The 16922-nt window shown below is 42.3% G+C and overlaps 1 protein-coding gene across 9 annotated transcripts in view; it reads right to left on the bottom strand.

Moving 5' to 3' along the window:
• Auts2 (activator of transcription and developmental regulator AUTS2) overlaps positions 1–16922 on the bottom strand; it is a 1106765-nt gene that overhangs the window by 821168 nt on the left and 268675 nt on the right. For all 9 annotated transcript variants that reach the window (XM_050166142.1, XM_050166146.1, XM_050166147.1 and 6 more), the window contains exon 2: positions 1661–1873. In XM_050166142.1, the coding sequence (XP_050022099.1) occupies positions 1661–1873 (213 nt within the window). The remainder of the gene's footprint in view (positions 1–1660; positions 1874–16922) is intronic.

Genomic DNA, 16922 nt, shown 5'->3' with positions numbered 1-16922 from the left:
CCCGCCCTTCAAGGTGTTCTCTGAAGAGCTCTTCATCCCCTGCAGTCCCAGTTTCCATCCCTCTAAAGCACACATGGTGACTCCTCACGAGGCAAGGTTACTGGATGTCTTGCTAGCTATGCCATACACCAAAGGCCTGTAGCACAGTTACTGTAGACTGTGTAACTACAGATAAATGTTAAGAACACTACTGGCAAGTGCGTTTGGTGGTGCCTTGGGTCATATCTGAGGACATTACAATACAGGGCTTCTGTGTTCTCACTGACATCCATCCCTCTCCATGTTTCTACAAAGGAATGTCCTTCATTCTCTTTATGACACCAAGCAGCTCATTCTATCCTCTTAGGGATTTTTATCTTTCCAAACCTCTAGCTGCTCGTCATAACTCAGAATACACTTCTGAAGTTTTACACAAGTGACTTCCAAAGTAGCCTGACCATGATCAAGCTGCAAAGTTTACAGTAAAGATTCCCTAAGCTCATAGACAGAGGCTGGGGATTTGTGATTGACATAGTACATGATATGGCTGTGATAGCTGATGAGGTTTTAGAACCACTGGGTTTTTTTTCTTTGTTTTTGGGTTTTTTTTTGTTTTTTTTGGGGGGGGGTTGGTTTTTTTTTTTTTTTTTTTTTTTTGGTTTTTCGAGACAGTGTTTCTCTGTAGCTTTGGTGCCTGTCCCGAACTAGCTCTTGTAGACCAGGCTGGCCTCGAACTGCCAGAGATCCACCTGCCTCTGCCTCCTGAGTGCTGGGATTAAAGGCGTGCGCCACCACCGCCAGGCTAGAACCGCTGCTGTTTAAGGGCAATCTCAGATCCTATCCTCTGCAGAGATATCTCTGCAAACGTGAAATGGCCTGCGCAGTCACCATTCTGTCAACTAAGACTCCTTCCTTAGCTCCTCTTAAATGACAGCCAATCTCACCTCTCTAAAATCAAACAAAACACAGGATGCATTGTAACTCTACAAGCACGGACACAGCGGCGTGAAGAGAAACTGCTCGGGACAACTTTCTCAGTATCAATCCACCTCACCTAGGGATTTCCAAAGGCAGAAAGGCTCCCCAAACGCAAAGTGTTGTTAACTGTTTCTGGATCCTTCTCAGCTAATTATCAGCAGGCCAGAGACCATGCCCACAACAAAACTTCTGTTCAAACGACTACAAAGACCATCCTGAGTCTCAGCGTAGTGGAGACCAATGGTGGCACACAGATGGTCACACTTCAGCGCCAGTGCCCTCTCAAATGTCACAGTATGAACTTTATGTAAGGCCCTGCTCCCACACAGACCACCATTTTTAGCACATCGGAACCTGAGATTTATATTGGCTAAGACCAATTTATCCCAACCATCTGTCCTCACCATGGACCTCTCCATAGAAGCCAGGCCATGACCACCATATAGCGAGATCTCTGTACCACCAGCACTGCAGAGAGCTCTGATGTGCACCCAACATTGAAATGAAAGACTGACAACGGTGGAGTGTTAGTCAAATGTGGAGGACACAGCTAGAGCGTGACCCTCTTGTTTACAATCATGCATACAACTTTCCAAAAACAATTACTGCATCATCATATTAAGAAAACTGCCACCCACTGAGAACTACAGAGGCACAGGAGGGAAGAAAAGGTCCTAGTTAAGAATGAACCAGGCTTGCTCACCTGTCTGAGTCCCTTTGGCAACTTCTTTCTCTTCCCAAGGTGCTGGCAGAGGTTGCGGTCATTTTCTCGATCTGAGCTGTAGTGGTGCGAGTGGCTGAGTCGGCTCTTCTTGGAGTGAAAAGACAAACCATTGGTAAGAGCTTCTCGTTTCTTCTTGGTCAGAGGAGTCTGCCGTTTCTCCACTCTTTCCTGAGGCTTAACTGCTACATCTTTCTGCAGAAAAGAAAAGGAAAGGGAAGTGGTGGTCACATGAGGATCTAAAGTCACAGCCTAAATACAGACTAAATAAGGTTAGAATGAGGGGATGGAGACAGACATGGTGGTCAAGTCTCCTGAACCCCTAGTGATACCACAGATGAGTGGATTCTATTCCCCTGTGTGGATGTGTTTGGGTATGGGTGAGTGTCTTGCCCAGTTGCTCTCCTTGTTTCTGAGACAGTTTCTCATTGGCCCAGAATTTGTGTATGCAACAAGGCTGGTTGACCAGCAAGCCCTATTAGCTCCTCCTCTCTCTGCCATCCTAGTGCTGGGACTATAGGTGTGAGCACAGCCACATACATCCACTACAGCTCCAGAGACTTGGAACTGCCGGGAGCAGTAAGGGAATAAAGAAAAGACAGCAAAGGGACACTCAGACCGGAGGGCTGGAGTTGAATGCGTATGGCTTGAATCTGAATCAGGGAGCCTGTGTATGTGGTACCATAATCCCTTGAAAGAGGAAAAGGCAGAAAACAGAACAGCTGGCTGCAGTAACCCCACTTGCTTTAGAATAAGCCAAAAAAAAAATAATCAGTCATTAAGATTTTCTTTCGAAATACACAAATCCAAGTAGCTAAAACATCCATAGCTATTCAGCACAATATTGGGTTATGAGTGTAGCTCAGCTGGCAGAGCATCTGCCTACCATGCATAAGGACCTGGGTTTCATTCTCAGTACCACATAAAACTGGGAGTGAGAGTGCATGTCTGTAATCCTAGCACTTGGGAGGGAAAGACAGGAGGTTCAGAAGTTCAAGACTACACAGTGAGTTGTAGTGTGGGCTCCAAGAGATCCTATCTTAACTAGACAAATAAGAATTAATTCGCCTCACACATTTGACTTATTACAAGACCAGTCCTCCTTTCATACTGAAGATGTGCCCAGAAGTATACTGAAAATTATGTCCAATTCCATACAAATATGAATTAATATTTATGAGATTATAATTTTTTCAAACTATTTTATTTTCCTGTAACGTATTAATCAAGACATTTTCATGATTCTGAAGAACAGCTACAAAGAGTAAACGGACCCCTGCCAGGACATTAACTTCCCAAAGACCTGATAAGGTCTTAGAAACAGCAGTACAATCACCATTGCTCTAATTAATGCTGAGAATATCTACTCTGGAGGGTGGGGGCAAGAGAATCTGTGTCTATGTAGCCACTTAAGAAGGGACTGCCATCTTTTTAAGGAGTTTTTCATAATTTAAGAGCCTTAAGCTTTCAGACACTAGATGTTATGCCCCATCTCTAAAGAAAATTTATAGTTGTAAAATTTATGACTATAGTCTCTTGATTGCAAATCTTGAATAAATCAGGCTACTGTTTGTTCACTGTATCTATAAATATTTACTGGCTGATTACTGAATGTCCAGTAAAATAATTGCTTATGTTTTCATTGACTATCTTGGGAAAAGGCAAAACTGTCCCATATAAATAAGAGAATCAAGAATAGGAGGATAGGGAGATGGGCCAATTGTGGTACAAATATGAGGACCTACATTCAAATCCCCAGCACCCATCTAGAAAGCTGAGTACAGGGGCACACCAGTTTCTAATTCCAGTGCTGTGGGGCGGGCAGATAAAGGAAAATCCTCATGCTGCTCCAAATGAGACCTGGTTTTAAGGGAACAAGGTGGAGAGTGAAGGGGCCAGTGTAATGGCTACTCTCGTTTGCCAACACGACTACACCTAAGCAGTTGGGAACACCTGCGAGGGGTTTTTCTTGTTTGAATCACTGGAAGTGGGGAGATTCATCCTAAAACTGGATCCTTTGAGGTGGGAAGATCTATCTTAAATTTTGGCCATGCCTTCCGGTGGCACCCTATATAGCAGACATGGAAGAAGAAAATACCTGCTCTTTGCCTGTCTGCCTCTGCCTCACTATTCCAAACCCAGCATGAGAGCCCACTTCTCCAGGATTCCAACATATACTGAAAACCATCTGAAACATCAAGCTTTACAGACTGATTGGATTCTTGGACCTTCCATTATAAATGGCCATTGTTAGACTAGCTGGACAAGAGATATTAAGCCACTAATAAGATGGATGCATGGATGGATGATAGACAGATAGATAAAAGGACACACAAATAGATTATAGACAGATTATTGATAAAAAGATAGATGGATGGATGATAGATGAAATAGATGGATGATAACATTGGATGGATGGATGGATGGATGGATGGATGGATGGATGGATAGATGGATGGATGGATGGATGCATGGATGCATGGATGCATGGATAGATGGATCAATAGATTGATTCTCTAAGTTCTGTTCCTCTGAAAACTGTGGTAAATTCAGCATGACACCCACCCAATGTCCTCCTTTGGTCATAAACATAGAAAAGGGCTGATTACAAACCATAAAAAGGCTGATTATAAACCAATAAATAAAATATGAACCGATCAATGTTCAGGACAACTGCATGACTTCATGCATGGGCAAAAGTACATATATCAACCCACTATCAAGGCATCAGTGGCAACTTATTTAAGAATTCCCTTAAAGAAACACTGGCTACTCTGAACACTGCAGCTACACGAAGGGAAGCCGTCTGGATTCTAAAAAAAAAAAAAAAAAAATTTGGGATCAATGAGCAACAATTTCAAAGGCTTGTTAATTCGTTAGTTGACTAGGCAAGCAGTTGCCGAGGGAGACAGTCCATCGGAAATACCTGCAGCGCTTTTCTAAAGTGACTGCACTTCTCATTCTGCAAGGAAAGCATTTAGCAAGTGAATGAAAGGTGGCAGCACATGCCACTTGAAAACATGCCACTTGGCAGAAGGATTATTGTAAACTAAAGGTACTTGAAAATCAGCAGATTCAAGAGGGACACTCTGCCCTCACTTACCCAATAGAAAAGAAACATTCCCACAGAGGGAAGAAAGAGATGATGAAAGTAAGATGTCTGGCCTAGAGTGGGGGAGCGGAAATTCAGAAATGGGGAGTCACAGCCCAGAAAAATATGCACAAATACATGGAGAAATGACTCCTACTTTCTTTAATATCACCAAGATTTTGGATATGTCTCTTAAAACAGTAAGTAAGCATTCAGGCTAGATCAATTTTAAGGGTTGTTATTGTTGTTATTGTTGTTTTGAGGCTGTTTCAAGTACCCCAGGCTGGCCCGAAACACTAGGTCACAGAAGGATAACCCTGACTCCTGACCCTCCTATTTCTATTTCGTAAGTGCTGGGATTACAGACAAGTGCCCCCATGCTTGGCTCTTCCTGCAAGAATTTTTATTTTCCTTTAGTAGCAGCTATTCATGTGTAAAATACATGTGACTCTCCTGCTAATCTATTTTAGGTCATTTTATTTCTCAGGGTCTGACAAAGACCCTAAAAAGCCAGAGATAAATCTGCCCCACCTAGGGCAACCCTGGGAGGAGGCTGGAAGTGATAAGTCTGATATATCTGCTTAAGGGTATTCATTCATTTCCAAACACCCGCATAGCAGCAAAAGCCTGGCTGTGAAGCAGAAAGATTTAGACACATCTGCTGGCAATAGAGGGGGTAAGTGCACAGGCATGCACAAAGGAATCAGTTCTGTGAATGTTTGAAATTATGTGATTTTTAGGTCACTGGAGATGGAGGGCGGGATGACAGGAGCACACCCATTCAGATGCTCAGACACTGATGAAGCAAAGCAATTTTCTTCTGAACCAGCCCTCTTCAGAACAGGTGATCTTATTCTTGACTTCCCCTTCTCCCAAATTACAATCTTCTGCCCAAGGCTTCCTCTGCTCCTCCTGAATTTCAAAATGAGAAGGTTCAGTGTTGTGCAAACTCAGGGAGGCTAACAGATTGCACACGAAACACAATGCAGGCTGAGGGGCCCCATTTGCTGATTACAGATGAAGTAGAGATGATGGAAAATGAAGGCACAATTTGCCTGCCTTGCAGAAAATGGGTTTTGGAAAGAGTCTCTGTCTGATGTTTCCAATCACATTAATCTGAGGACAGTCCGTAACTGGTGAAGTGGCTGTGAGGTGTGTCTGTGTGTGTCCAAGGGTAGGAGCAGATGGAAGGTGGAGGGGGGGGGGAGTTCAAACAAAACATCTGCTCTGAGATACTTGATCTCCAGGACTGTCATAGTTTCCTTTCTGATGCTTTGACATACACCATAACAAAATCTTCAGGGGAGGGCTTATTTGACTTACACTTCCAGGTTGCAGTTCACCATGAACTCAAGGCAGGGACTCCAAGCAAGAACCATGGAGAAACAAAGCCTGCTGGCTACATCACAAGGTCATGCTTAGCTGGCTTCCTTACACAGCCCAGGAGCACAACTACCCCCAGGGGCTGGGGCCATCTACATCAACTAGAAATCCAGACAATACCTTATATTGACAATACCTAATATTGGCACATGGTCCAAACTAATCTTGGAAATTCCTCAAGAGAAGCTTCTCTCAGATGAGCCAGGCTAAGCTAAATTGACAATTACAGATTAGTAGGTCAGTGAACAAAGAAGTGGGGAGAAGATGCAGAGATGCTCTTCCAGTCACATGAAATTAAAGGGTGTTTCCCATTGTTTAAGTCTGCTGAGTCTTTGGTTGTTTTACTAGGAGACACGATGCTTGTTTTTGAATTACTTTGCCAACTATTTATTCCATCCATGTAGCTGTGTAAAAGAGCTGCAAAGGTCTAATGTGATAAGTAAAAGCGTTTTTTTTAATAAGTTCAGTGCTTTCATAATTTTCTGTCACTATATGCATATTACTCTCCACATTGGAGTTTTAAACAAAGTTAATGAACAGAATCTCAGGGTTCCACTTTTTAGTGACTGGATATACAAACACAAAAAAAAATATTTTAAATCTCTTGTACAACATTTAAAGATTAATCTCAGCCATGTAAGGTGGCACACACATGCAAACCAAAACTTGATAGGTGGAAACAGGAGCATTGGGAGTTGAGTGTGTGAATGTGACCCTATGAAAGAGAGAGAGAGAGAGAGAGAGAGAGAGAGAGAGAGAGAGAGAGAGAGAGAGAGAGAGAGAGAGAGAGAGAGAGAGAGGGCGCTTTAAATATTCATATCTTTAAAAATCAAGGGTTCAAGAGAGGAGCCTGTGGATAAAATGTCAATGGGGCAAGCATGAGAGTTCAAAACCCTAGCACCGACATAAATGCCAAGAAGAGATAGTGACTGACCTGCAAGCCCAGCACTCAGGTGGCAGAGATAGGAAAACTGGATGTATAGTGACTAGGTAGACTAGATGAATGCACACTATCTAGGCTCAAGTGAGATTACCCTGCCTCAATGTATTCATGTATTCAAGGAAGACACTGTTGTCAATTTCTGGACTCCACATGCATGTGCATGAATGCCTATGTGCTAACATGTCACGTTCACAATGTGAATACACACACATATGTAAGCATGCACACTTGAATGCATCTGCAAACATGTTCACATTCACCATGTGCATATACAGATGCACATATGTAAGCACACGCACATATGTGAATGTGTCTTCCAACCCCAAAATCAATATGCTTGCAAAATGCCATATACTCTGCAATTTGTTGGAAATAGCAAACAAGATTCCCAATCCAAAGCTGCTCAATCACAGCAGGAGAGAAATCTATAAATATTTATTAGGGATTAATGAGTACTAGGCAGGATGCTCTGTTCTGCCACCTTTCACACCGCACAAAAGTTCCCTGGCTGTACCTAAGACCAAACACAAGCCAATGGAAAAGGAAGAAGGTCTGAAAGGACATACCCATGTACACCAGCAGCTGGTTTTAAATAAGAACACAAATATAATTCTTTTGTTGTTGTTTTTGTTTTTTCAAGACATGGTTTCTCTATGTAACAACCCTAGCTATTCTAGAACTCATTTTGTAGGCCAAGCTGGCCTTGAACTCAAATAGATCTGCCTACCTCTGCCTACCAAGTACTGGAATTAAAAGCATGTGCTACAACACTCCGCCACAAACATGATTCTATAGAGAAGTCTTTTTAAAGCATATGTGTGTGAGCATATTCTCTATTTGTACAGTGCCTCCCTAGGCCAGAAGAGTACACTGGATCCAATGGAGCTAGAGTGACAGGCAGGTATAAGCCAACAAGTGTAATTGCTAGGAACCAAATTCAGGTCCCTGGAAGAGCTGTAAGTGTTCTTAATTGCTAAATCAGCTCTGCAGCCTCGAAAATGATAGCCCTTTTAGCAAATGGTGGTAAAACACATTAACTGCATGCAAATACTTTTAACCCATACCTTGACCTGATTGGAAAAATTGCCCTTAAATAATTATAAAAAAAAACTCAATAAACATATGAAATTTCTCCAAGTAAACATCACAGAAACGTCTTATATCCTTGTTGTGGTGCCAAAATTAACATCCATAAAAAAGATAAACTGACAAATCAGAAATTAACACTTTTCAATGCCTTCTGAAGATTGTGGAAATTGCTCAGTGGTTAAGAGTTTGTTCCGATCTTCTAGAGGACCCAGTTTGTTTCCCATTACTCATTCTTGGTGGTTCACAGCAACCTGTAACTCCAACTCCAGGAGAGCCAATGCCGTCTTCTGGCCTTCTCAGGCACCTGCTCTCTTGGGCACATACCACCCCCACTAAAGACATACACACACACAATATATATATATATGACCACCGTTAAAACAAGAAGACTTGCAGTATTATAGAAAAATATTTCCAAAATAGTTCTCTGATTAAGGTTTTTACAAAGAATACATACATTAGCAATTCTAAAAATACAAAGAAATCAATTGAACTTTCCTTTGGTAAAATGTTTGAACAGCTAATTTTAGGGATCTAAAGAAGAAATGGGCAAAGGAACAGTAACTACCTCCAGCATCATTAGGTGAATGCAATCTAAAACCACAATGAACACACACGTAAAGTAGAATGGTTGAAACGAGAAACACTGGAAAGAGTGGGAATCGAGAATGAATAAAACCGCACTGGTTAGAGGTGTGGCACCATCACAGGGGGAATCAAGAGAGTGTGAGACAGGAGCTAAAAGGGGGAGGCCGAAGGTGATTGGGAGAGAAGGAAAAGAAGGGGAGAAGGAAGATGCACAGGCAGACACCAAGTAGTTCTCCCAAGCTTAGTCATAGGATGAGAACACATCTATCAGCTTAAGTGAGATTTTTGCGCTGTGAATTGAAAACGCCAACAGTCTCGCATTCCTGTAGATAATTGAGAGTTGGCTGCCTTTCGCCCTTAACACACTCGAAGTGGTTGAGTCCCTGGCAACCAGATGCTATTGCTTAAAACAGTTTAGGCTCTCAGCCCTGAAGGATCCCTACAATTGGATTACAGTCCCTCCAGATAATCTGAGAAATACAGCATGACGAAAGGAAACCTTAGGGGAAAAAATTAACTCCTCTGTAACAGGCAGCACTCTGCAAACTGAGAGCAGCATGACCAAGGGCAGAAAATCTCATCAGTGAGGGCTTAAGGGCGAGAATATATACAAAGGACCAAAGAAGCCACACAAAAAAAGGAGTAAAGGGCAAGCCAGAGGCACAAGGGAACACCACCTAGTCCTCAAACAACTCTGAGGGTAAAGTTAGACTTCCCACCTCAAGAGAGCAAAACACTCAGATTCCCATAGGGTTTTTGCACACTCTGATCTAAACCACTACAGTAATACACATCTGAAAGATGTGTAACCTTAATGATACCTTGCAATTAACCACTGCTTGATTCTATGACTGCATTATTTTGAAGCTAGGTTCTCACGTATTCCAGGACCAGCCTTAAACTCACAATGTAGTTGAACATGACTTTGAACTGACCCTGCTGCCTCTACCTCGCAAGTTATAAGATTATAGGCATGTGAATGCAACTAAGGGTTCTGTGTCTGCTGGATAAATACTTTACCAGATAAGCTACATCCCCAGCCCATGTGTTTTCTTATAAAGGATCTGAACAGACATATTGGTTTTATTGGTTGATTGATTGATTGATTGATTGAAGATTGCCTCCTCCCTGCCACCGCCTCCCTTTTCTCTCCCCCTCCCCCAATTAAGTCCCCCTCCCTCATCAGCCCAAAGAGCAATCAGGGTTCCCTGCCCTGTGGGAATTCCAAGGACCACCCACCTCCATCCAGGTCTAGTAAGGTTAGCATCCACGAAACTGCCTAGACTCCCACAAAGCCAGTATATGCAGTAGGACATATTGGTTTTTCAAAGACTCTTGGATGCCAATCAGATACATGAAAAAGTATTCCATACCACTAGCCATCAGAGATAATCAAATCACAGTTAGATTTCACCCTACAAATATGGTGTTATTAAAAAGGCAGAAATTTGGTTATGAGGTTGTGAATATAAAGTTTTCAATGAGGTTGTGAATATAAAATTTTCAATAGTGAACTATGAAGGGTTTAGACAGCAAAGTCCTGCCATGGCTGAGATTTTTCAAGTGAATGTGTTGGATTTCTGTAGAATTATTCTGAGTGCTGTGAACAAATACCAAACAACAGCAACAAAAACACTGCAGGAGGAAACGGTTTGTTTTGAATTACAGTTTCGGGGTACAGTTCACTGTGGCGGCAGGAGTGTGAAGAAGGTGGTCACACGGCATCCACTAACTGAAAACAGGGCAAAGTGAACCCTGCTCCTTCTAATTCAGTCTAGGATGCCAACATTCAGGGAGGGTCTTCCTACCTCGATTAACCCAATCTGGAAACGCCCTTCCATACATGCTCAGTAGTGTTTCCTAGGTGACGCCAAATCCAGTCATGTGACAAAGAACATTAACCACCACATCTGTCAAGCAATTATGTAATGTCAGTAACTTCCGACTTTCCAGAACTATAGTCACTGGAGTTACACAGGTGGAGGGGTACAGAGAAAACGGAGGACAAATGTGCAGATGGCTCCGACTCCATGAACCATATTGCATCATTTCTCAAATGCGTTTTAATTATCTTTGAGGGGGGAGGGGGAGAGAGCAATGTATTTCACACACATAAATCTACAGTTCTGTATCAGAGGATCTCTTATGCTCTTAAAATTCCCTAATGTTCTTACCTTGAGAAGCTATTTATCGTACAGAAAATGCTCAACAAATGCAGCTTGTAGCTCATGAATTCGGACTTTCTTCCAGGTAGTTTTCCAGCCTTTCCAGCAACTGTAATTTCTCTTATCTAGATGCACTACACACGCCTTTACCCTAATTGTGCTATAACTGGAGCTATCTATGTCTATAGATAAGCATTTACTGAGTCAAGCCATTTCTAAATATAAAGCAAGGACTAGTAAAATGATTTTTTCATAACCAGTAACATTTTTATGTCTCTCATTGAACAGCCTAGTAACTTTATACAGCAGACAATATCATTGTCATTTTATAGCTGAAGGAGCTGAGGCATGGGAAGCAAATGCCTATTCAAATAAAGACCATCAGTGATTGGTAACAGAAATAGAAGGGCCCATGGTTTATATCCTGTGCTCTTTCTCAATTCCCGAATCACAATATAACTCCTTGTAGGTTTTAGGATTATGGACTTCTACTTGCCAAAAACTTTACATCCAGTTTATAATTGCAACAACATTGCAAAAATATTCCGTGCACCTCTGTTTCCCTCCTCACATGTAGTTATGGGAAAACTATACCTCCTATTTGTCAAGCACAGAACTCGTCCTAGCTCAACCCAGCAACAAAGAAACCTAAACACAAGTAAAGCCTTTGGCTCTGTGCTAAAACTGACATTTTATTTCGGTGGTGAAAATTAGGAGAGAATTGGGCATTTCTGACGTTAAAAATAAAATACACAGCTATACAAAAGCTCAAAACACCGTGTCCCAAACACTGTCCTGATGTGACGTGATAATGGGTGACAGCGGCTCTATAAATACCCACAGGTATAAAATATAGACCCCGCACCTCATTAGCACATGTTGCTAATGCCCCATCATGAAATGAGATACACAGAGAATCTTCACACACAGTTCCTCAAGCCCTGGAGCTTGTTTGCACAATTCCAACCTCTAACTCTACATTTGTTTTATGCCCCTACTCCATAACCTTCAGGTCCTCTATTTCAGGACTTTACACACAGAATTTTATTTCTTTAACATCACATAGGCAAAAATAAAACTGACATACAGGTTTGCATTGGAAAAAAATTTTAAAACTATAAAAGATACACCCAATGACTTGAGACTCACAATTGAACAATGCCTTGAAGTGTCTCTGCACTGAGAATAAAGTAGACTCTGCAGTTACAGTAGATGGTCCAGCATTCCACTTTGTACAGTATGGCCTGACAGAGGAAATACAGTGTCAGCCTGCCTGAGAGCATCAGGTGCTAACTCTAAAGCAATTAAGTTTATATACAGAGGACCAGAATATCTCCCTGTTTATTGTGACAAGCCGGAGGTTTGTGTCTATACTAAGGCTTCCTACAAATAGATTTTGTGATATTTAGATACTTATTGATCCTATCAGATTTGATCATGGAATCAATCTTTCCCTTCAGAGGCTCTGGGTTAATGGCAAAGTTTATTAAACTGCAGGCAGTCATTCAGAAAAGATCAATAAAGACATGATTACAGGGTAACCAGAGGATTAAACTCCAGATTTATCACAAAATTAAACTGAATTAAATGTTCACTTGAAATGCTGTCAATACTTTTAACTCACAAACTATGCTCTTTCTGTGTTTACCTAATAGGCCATAGGGATGTGTGATTTGAGAAAATGACTGCTACACAAAAACATAAGCCACAGAGAGGGGAGTCACTTTTGGAAAATTCATCTGTAATAGCTGAGCACTTTCAACTTACTGGAGTTTTAGTTGCCATCCGCAGACACCATTCTGTCCATCCCTGAAGTCTAACAATAATACATCCTCAGAGGTCTACGTACATATTTGAAATCAGGCACATAGATTATATATACTTTCCTCGTATTTTCAAAAAGATACTTGTGCCATGGCATCAACAGTCCTTAGTCCCATGAATAAAGAGGACTGGAAGATGTTCTCAGGATGCTGGAAAATCTACCACCCCTTCCCATCCTAGGAAGAGGCATCAATGCCTTTGCAAAACCAGCCAATTACATTCGTAAACGTGAAATCCCATCCCCAGCTTCTGAAAGGCAACCACTCACTGAATGAACTGGCAGCTTTGCACACATGCATCATCAGGAGGGAAGTCGATACCCGTGACAGCTGTTAAAGCTGGCATCAATACCACAGTGAGTGAGAAAGAACAGCTCCACAGGACCTGTGATGAGAAAGGCCAGGCCTGCAGTGAGGCTGCCTAGGAGTGCACTCAAGCATATGCAAAGGTTGCTCAGGAAATCAGATTGGGGGAAAAAACTGATCCTGTGATTTAAGCAATATTTCTACTCTGTAACTAGGATATATCATCCTACCGATGACATGGGCCCAGCACTACCGTACCTTGATGGCCAACAGACTCTGTTGGCTTCTAATCCAGTGTAATAGTTGTGCTGTCCCACAGGGGGGAAACTAGGATGGAGTCAAGATGCTGAGCTGACAGCACACTGCAATTTTCTTATCCCCTCCCGGGCCTACTGACTGCAGGAGTAGTCACTTCCTTTCCCGGCATCATGAAACTTTACACCCTTGACTGTGCTGAGGGAGGGCTCCAGATGTACTTGCGGTCCTTAACAGCAGAGTCACCTTCCTGAAGGAAAGCACTTGGTCTCCATCTCTGAACTGGAAGCTGTGTGATATACACAAGCTCACAGCTTCTTACAGTCACAAAAAAAAGTTAAGTTTCCAAGAGCATCCTGTATCAACAAGCCACCCCAAGGAAACTGACAGATTCACTGCTGTGATCCTGTTCCCCAAAATATTCCCTCTGTGTCTTTACTTATTTTGGCCCTGGCCCCAACTGGTGCTCTTGTGGTAGCCCATCCAGGTACAAGGACTAACCTTGCCACTTAAAGCTTTGTGGCCATGAGTAAATCTCCAGTCCCTCCTATATCACTTCTCTGTTAGATAATATATAGATTAATACAATGCCTGTCAAGATCAAAGTTTTATTACTTTTGGGGGCAAGGTGGACAGCAGGGTCTTGTTTAATTCAAGCTAGTCTGGAACTCACTATACACCCAGCAATGAACTTGACCTTCTGGTCCTCTTGCCAGGACCTCCCTGGTGAGCACTGGGAATCCATGTACTACTACACTTGCTTTATACTGTGCTGGGAATGGAATCCAGGCCTTTATGCATGTTAGGAAAGCACTGTACTAAGGGAGCCGCAGTCCCAGACCCAAAGTTATTTCTACTAATTAACTTTCCCGAGGCCATCTGGGAAGTCTGAGGACCTGAAGGAGATCCACATGGCTACAAAGTCCACATCCTCACAAGGGTGAGAAGGAATCAGATGCCTGGTGGATTGTCTAAGCCCTGTGGTTTGAAGCTCATTGTTTCCAGACCTCTACTCTGGTTGTAAGCTTGTTTGCTTTTAAATATAAGCAAATCACTTGGCCTATTAACTTGAAATAATGCAAACAAAATACCTTTAAAATCCTGTTCAAATACTCAGGCCATATAAATTTCCAGGGTGTCTCATGTCTTCGTAAATCTTGTGTGATTTATGGGAAACACAAACAAAAAAGAATTTCACAAAGAAAAATAGAAAGAAAAGTGGGTGGGTAGGGAATATGGCACAGACTCAAAAAAGCATTATCCCATGACACGGAAAGATGGAGAACTTCTGAAAAGTTTGGAATGGAGGAGATTAACAATTTGTACTCTTGATAGATCAAACACTTAAAAGGTCATGCTGTTAACTATCCCAAGAGAGAAAGACAAGAGAGATCTGGGAGAGCTGTTGCTGATGATCCTATCATTAATCTCTTCACTGATTTATCCCTGCTGGCTTACCCAATGAGGTATTTGTATGTTCCCAAAAAGAAAATAGATGCATGACGCAGTTAAACACAGAAAAAAAAAATCACGAGCATGTTGGTGCCTGGGAGCCTGACAGCAACACCCACAAGCACACACATACACATAGCACAGTGGGGTTGTTGAACTCTACCAGGAAATCCCACAATCCTGCACCTGGCTTAAGGGAGAAGAGGGAGATGGGAAAAATGAAGGGGGGGGAGGTACCCTCCTTCCAGCTGAGCACTGACACATACAGTAAGGTTTGGGAGGCAACTTTATGTGCTCTTAGTAGTAGATTAATGAATGTAATTACCTAGCATTGTGGCGGTGAATGCTGCAAAAACTATAATTTATAGAGCGCTGTAAAGTTCTAATGTGTTTTTATGTCCATAAGCTGCTTAGCCATAATCTAATGCATTTGTACAAGAACAGCCTAAGTGGCTCTCAGCTGAACAGTGAACACAAGTGTCTGAACCTTGGTGATTCCACCCGTACGTCTTTATAGCCGAGCCCCGTGTGGTAAGCGTCTGAGGAACACAGCTGCTGAATTATACAAATAATTCCAGAGACAGTGAAAGGCTCTCGGCCTCTCTCACCAGGAGGAACGTTTCTGGCTGTCAGAGAGGGCTTGCAGGCTTTAATTAAATGCTGGAGTGGGTTCCCAACACACATTTGGAGGTTATACTGTCTTTTCTCCACCCTCTCCTCTAGCCCCACAGCCCCACACTCCACTTCAGAGACAAGATATGGAGTGAAGTTTAAAGAATGTAAAGGGGGAAAAGATTCTTTGAGTAATTGAAAACTATCTTCTACCTTGGAAAAAAGGCCCGCCATTTCTGACTAGTCTCTGATTCCACCACTATGTTCGTAAGCAACGACAAGGACATCGTAATAAATCTGACACCATCAGTAGACCACCCTCCAACGCCTTCAGCGGGCAGAAACATCTTAGTGACTGGATACCCACAGTGAAGGTGGGGTGGAGGGTCCTAATGGCAGCAAAGCTTACAGGAACAGCTTACTACCTTGCTAGAATAAGATGCCTATTGCAACCACTTGAGGAGGATCTGTTAATACATTTTTAAAAGGCCATGGTTTAGATTGGTAAGCCAGGTGCTGGAAGCAGGTTCTTACACCAAACCATGTGACTTAATCTTTCCCTGATGCAGGATTGCCCTCTGTATGCTATCAATATCATGGGTTAATAAAGAAGCTACTTTGGGCCTATTGCAGTGCAGAATAGGGCAAGGCGGGAATTCCAAGCAGATAGAGGAGAGAATAGGCAGAGTCAAGAGATGCTATGTAGTCACCACAGGAGACAGACGCCAGATGAAACCTTACCGGTAGGTAAAAAATCACATGGCAATACAAAGATTACTACAAATGGTTTAAGATATAAGAGCTAGCCAATAGGAAGCTTGAGCTAATAGGCCAAGAGTGTTGTAATAATACAGTTTTTGTGTGATTATTTCGGGTCTGGGCAGCTGGGAAAAGAACAATCAAACATTTCCCTCTTCTGTAAATTGCTGGTGATGATAGTATTTACTCATAGGATCATGGTAAGGCAGTATGTCTTACCAACACTGTGACCCTTTAACAAAGTTCTCATGCTGTGGTGACCCACAACCATAAAATTCCTTTCACTGCTATTTCATAATTGTAATTTTGCTACTATAATGAACAATAATGTGAATATTTATGTTTTCCAATGGTATTAGGCAGCCCTTGTGATAGGGTCATTCGATCCCCACCACTACCACCCAAAAGGGAACCTGACTCACAGGTTGAGAACTGCTGCCATAAGGGTTGAACGCCTTAGTCCATTGTAAGTGTACTTAGAACGCTGTCAGGACCTGCAGCACAGTCAGTGCTTATTATCCATCATTATGATCTAGGAATCAATGGAATGTGATTATGCTAGCAAGAGAGGAAAGAGCAGAAAATTGCCTTCATTCTTCTACAAGCACATATCCAAGAGTTTCCCATGCCTATAACGGAGAGTCCAGTGGCTGGCATGCAGACAGCAGTGCTGAACTGAGAAAGCAGGCGCACAGGAGAGTGGATATCCATGCACATACTGAACAAGCAATTCACTCCTAGCAATAGGAGGCCCCAAGGGCAGATGTGTCACAGTGAT

This window comes from Alexandromys fortis, unplaced genomic scaffold (assembly GCF_014885135.2).
Source record: "Alexandromys fortis isolate MF-2015 unplaced genomic scaffold, M_Fortis_MF-2015_v1.1 scaffold_151, whole genome shotgun sequence".
Taxonomy (NCBI): domain Eukaryota; kingdom Metazoa; phylum Chordata; class Mammalia; order Rodentia; family Cricetidae; genus Alexandromys; species Alexandromys fortis.
The sequence above is the reverse complement of the archived record's forward strand: the minus strand, read 5'-3'. Positions and strand labels throughout refer to the sequence as shown.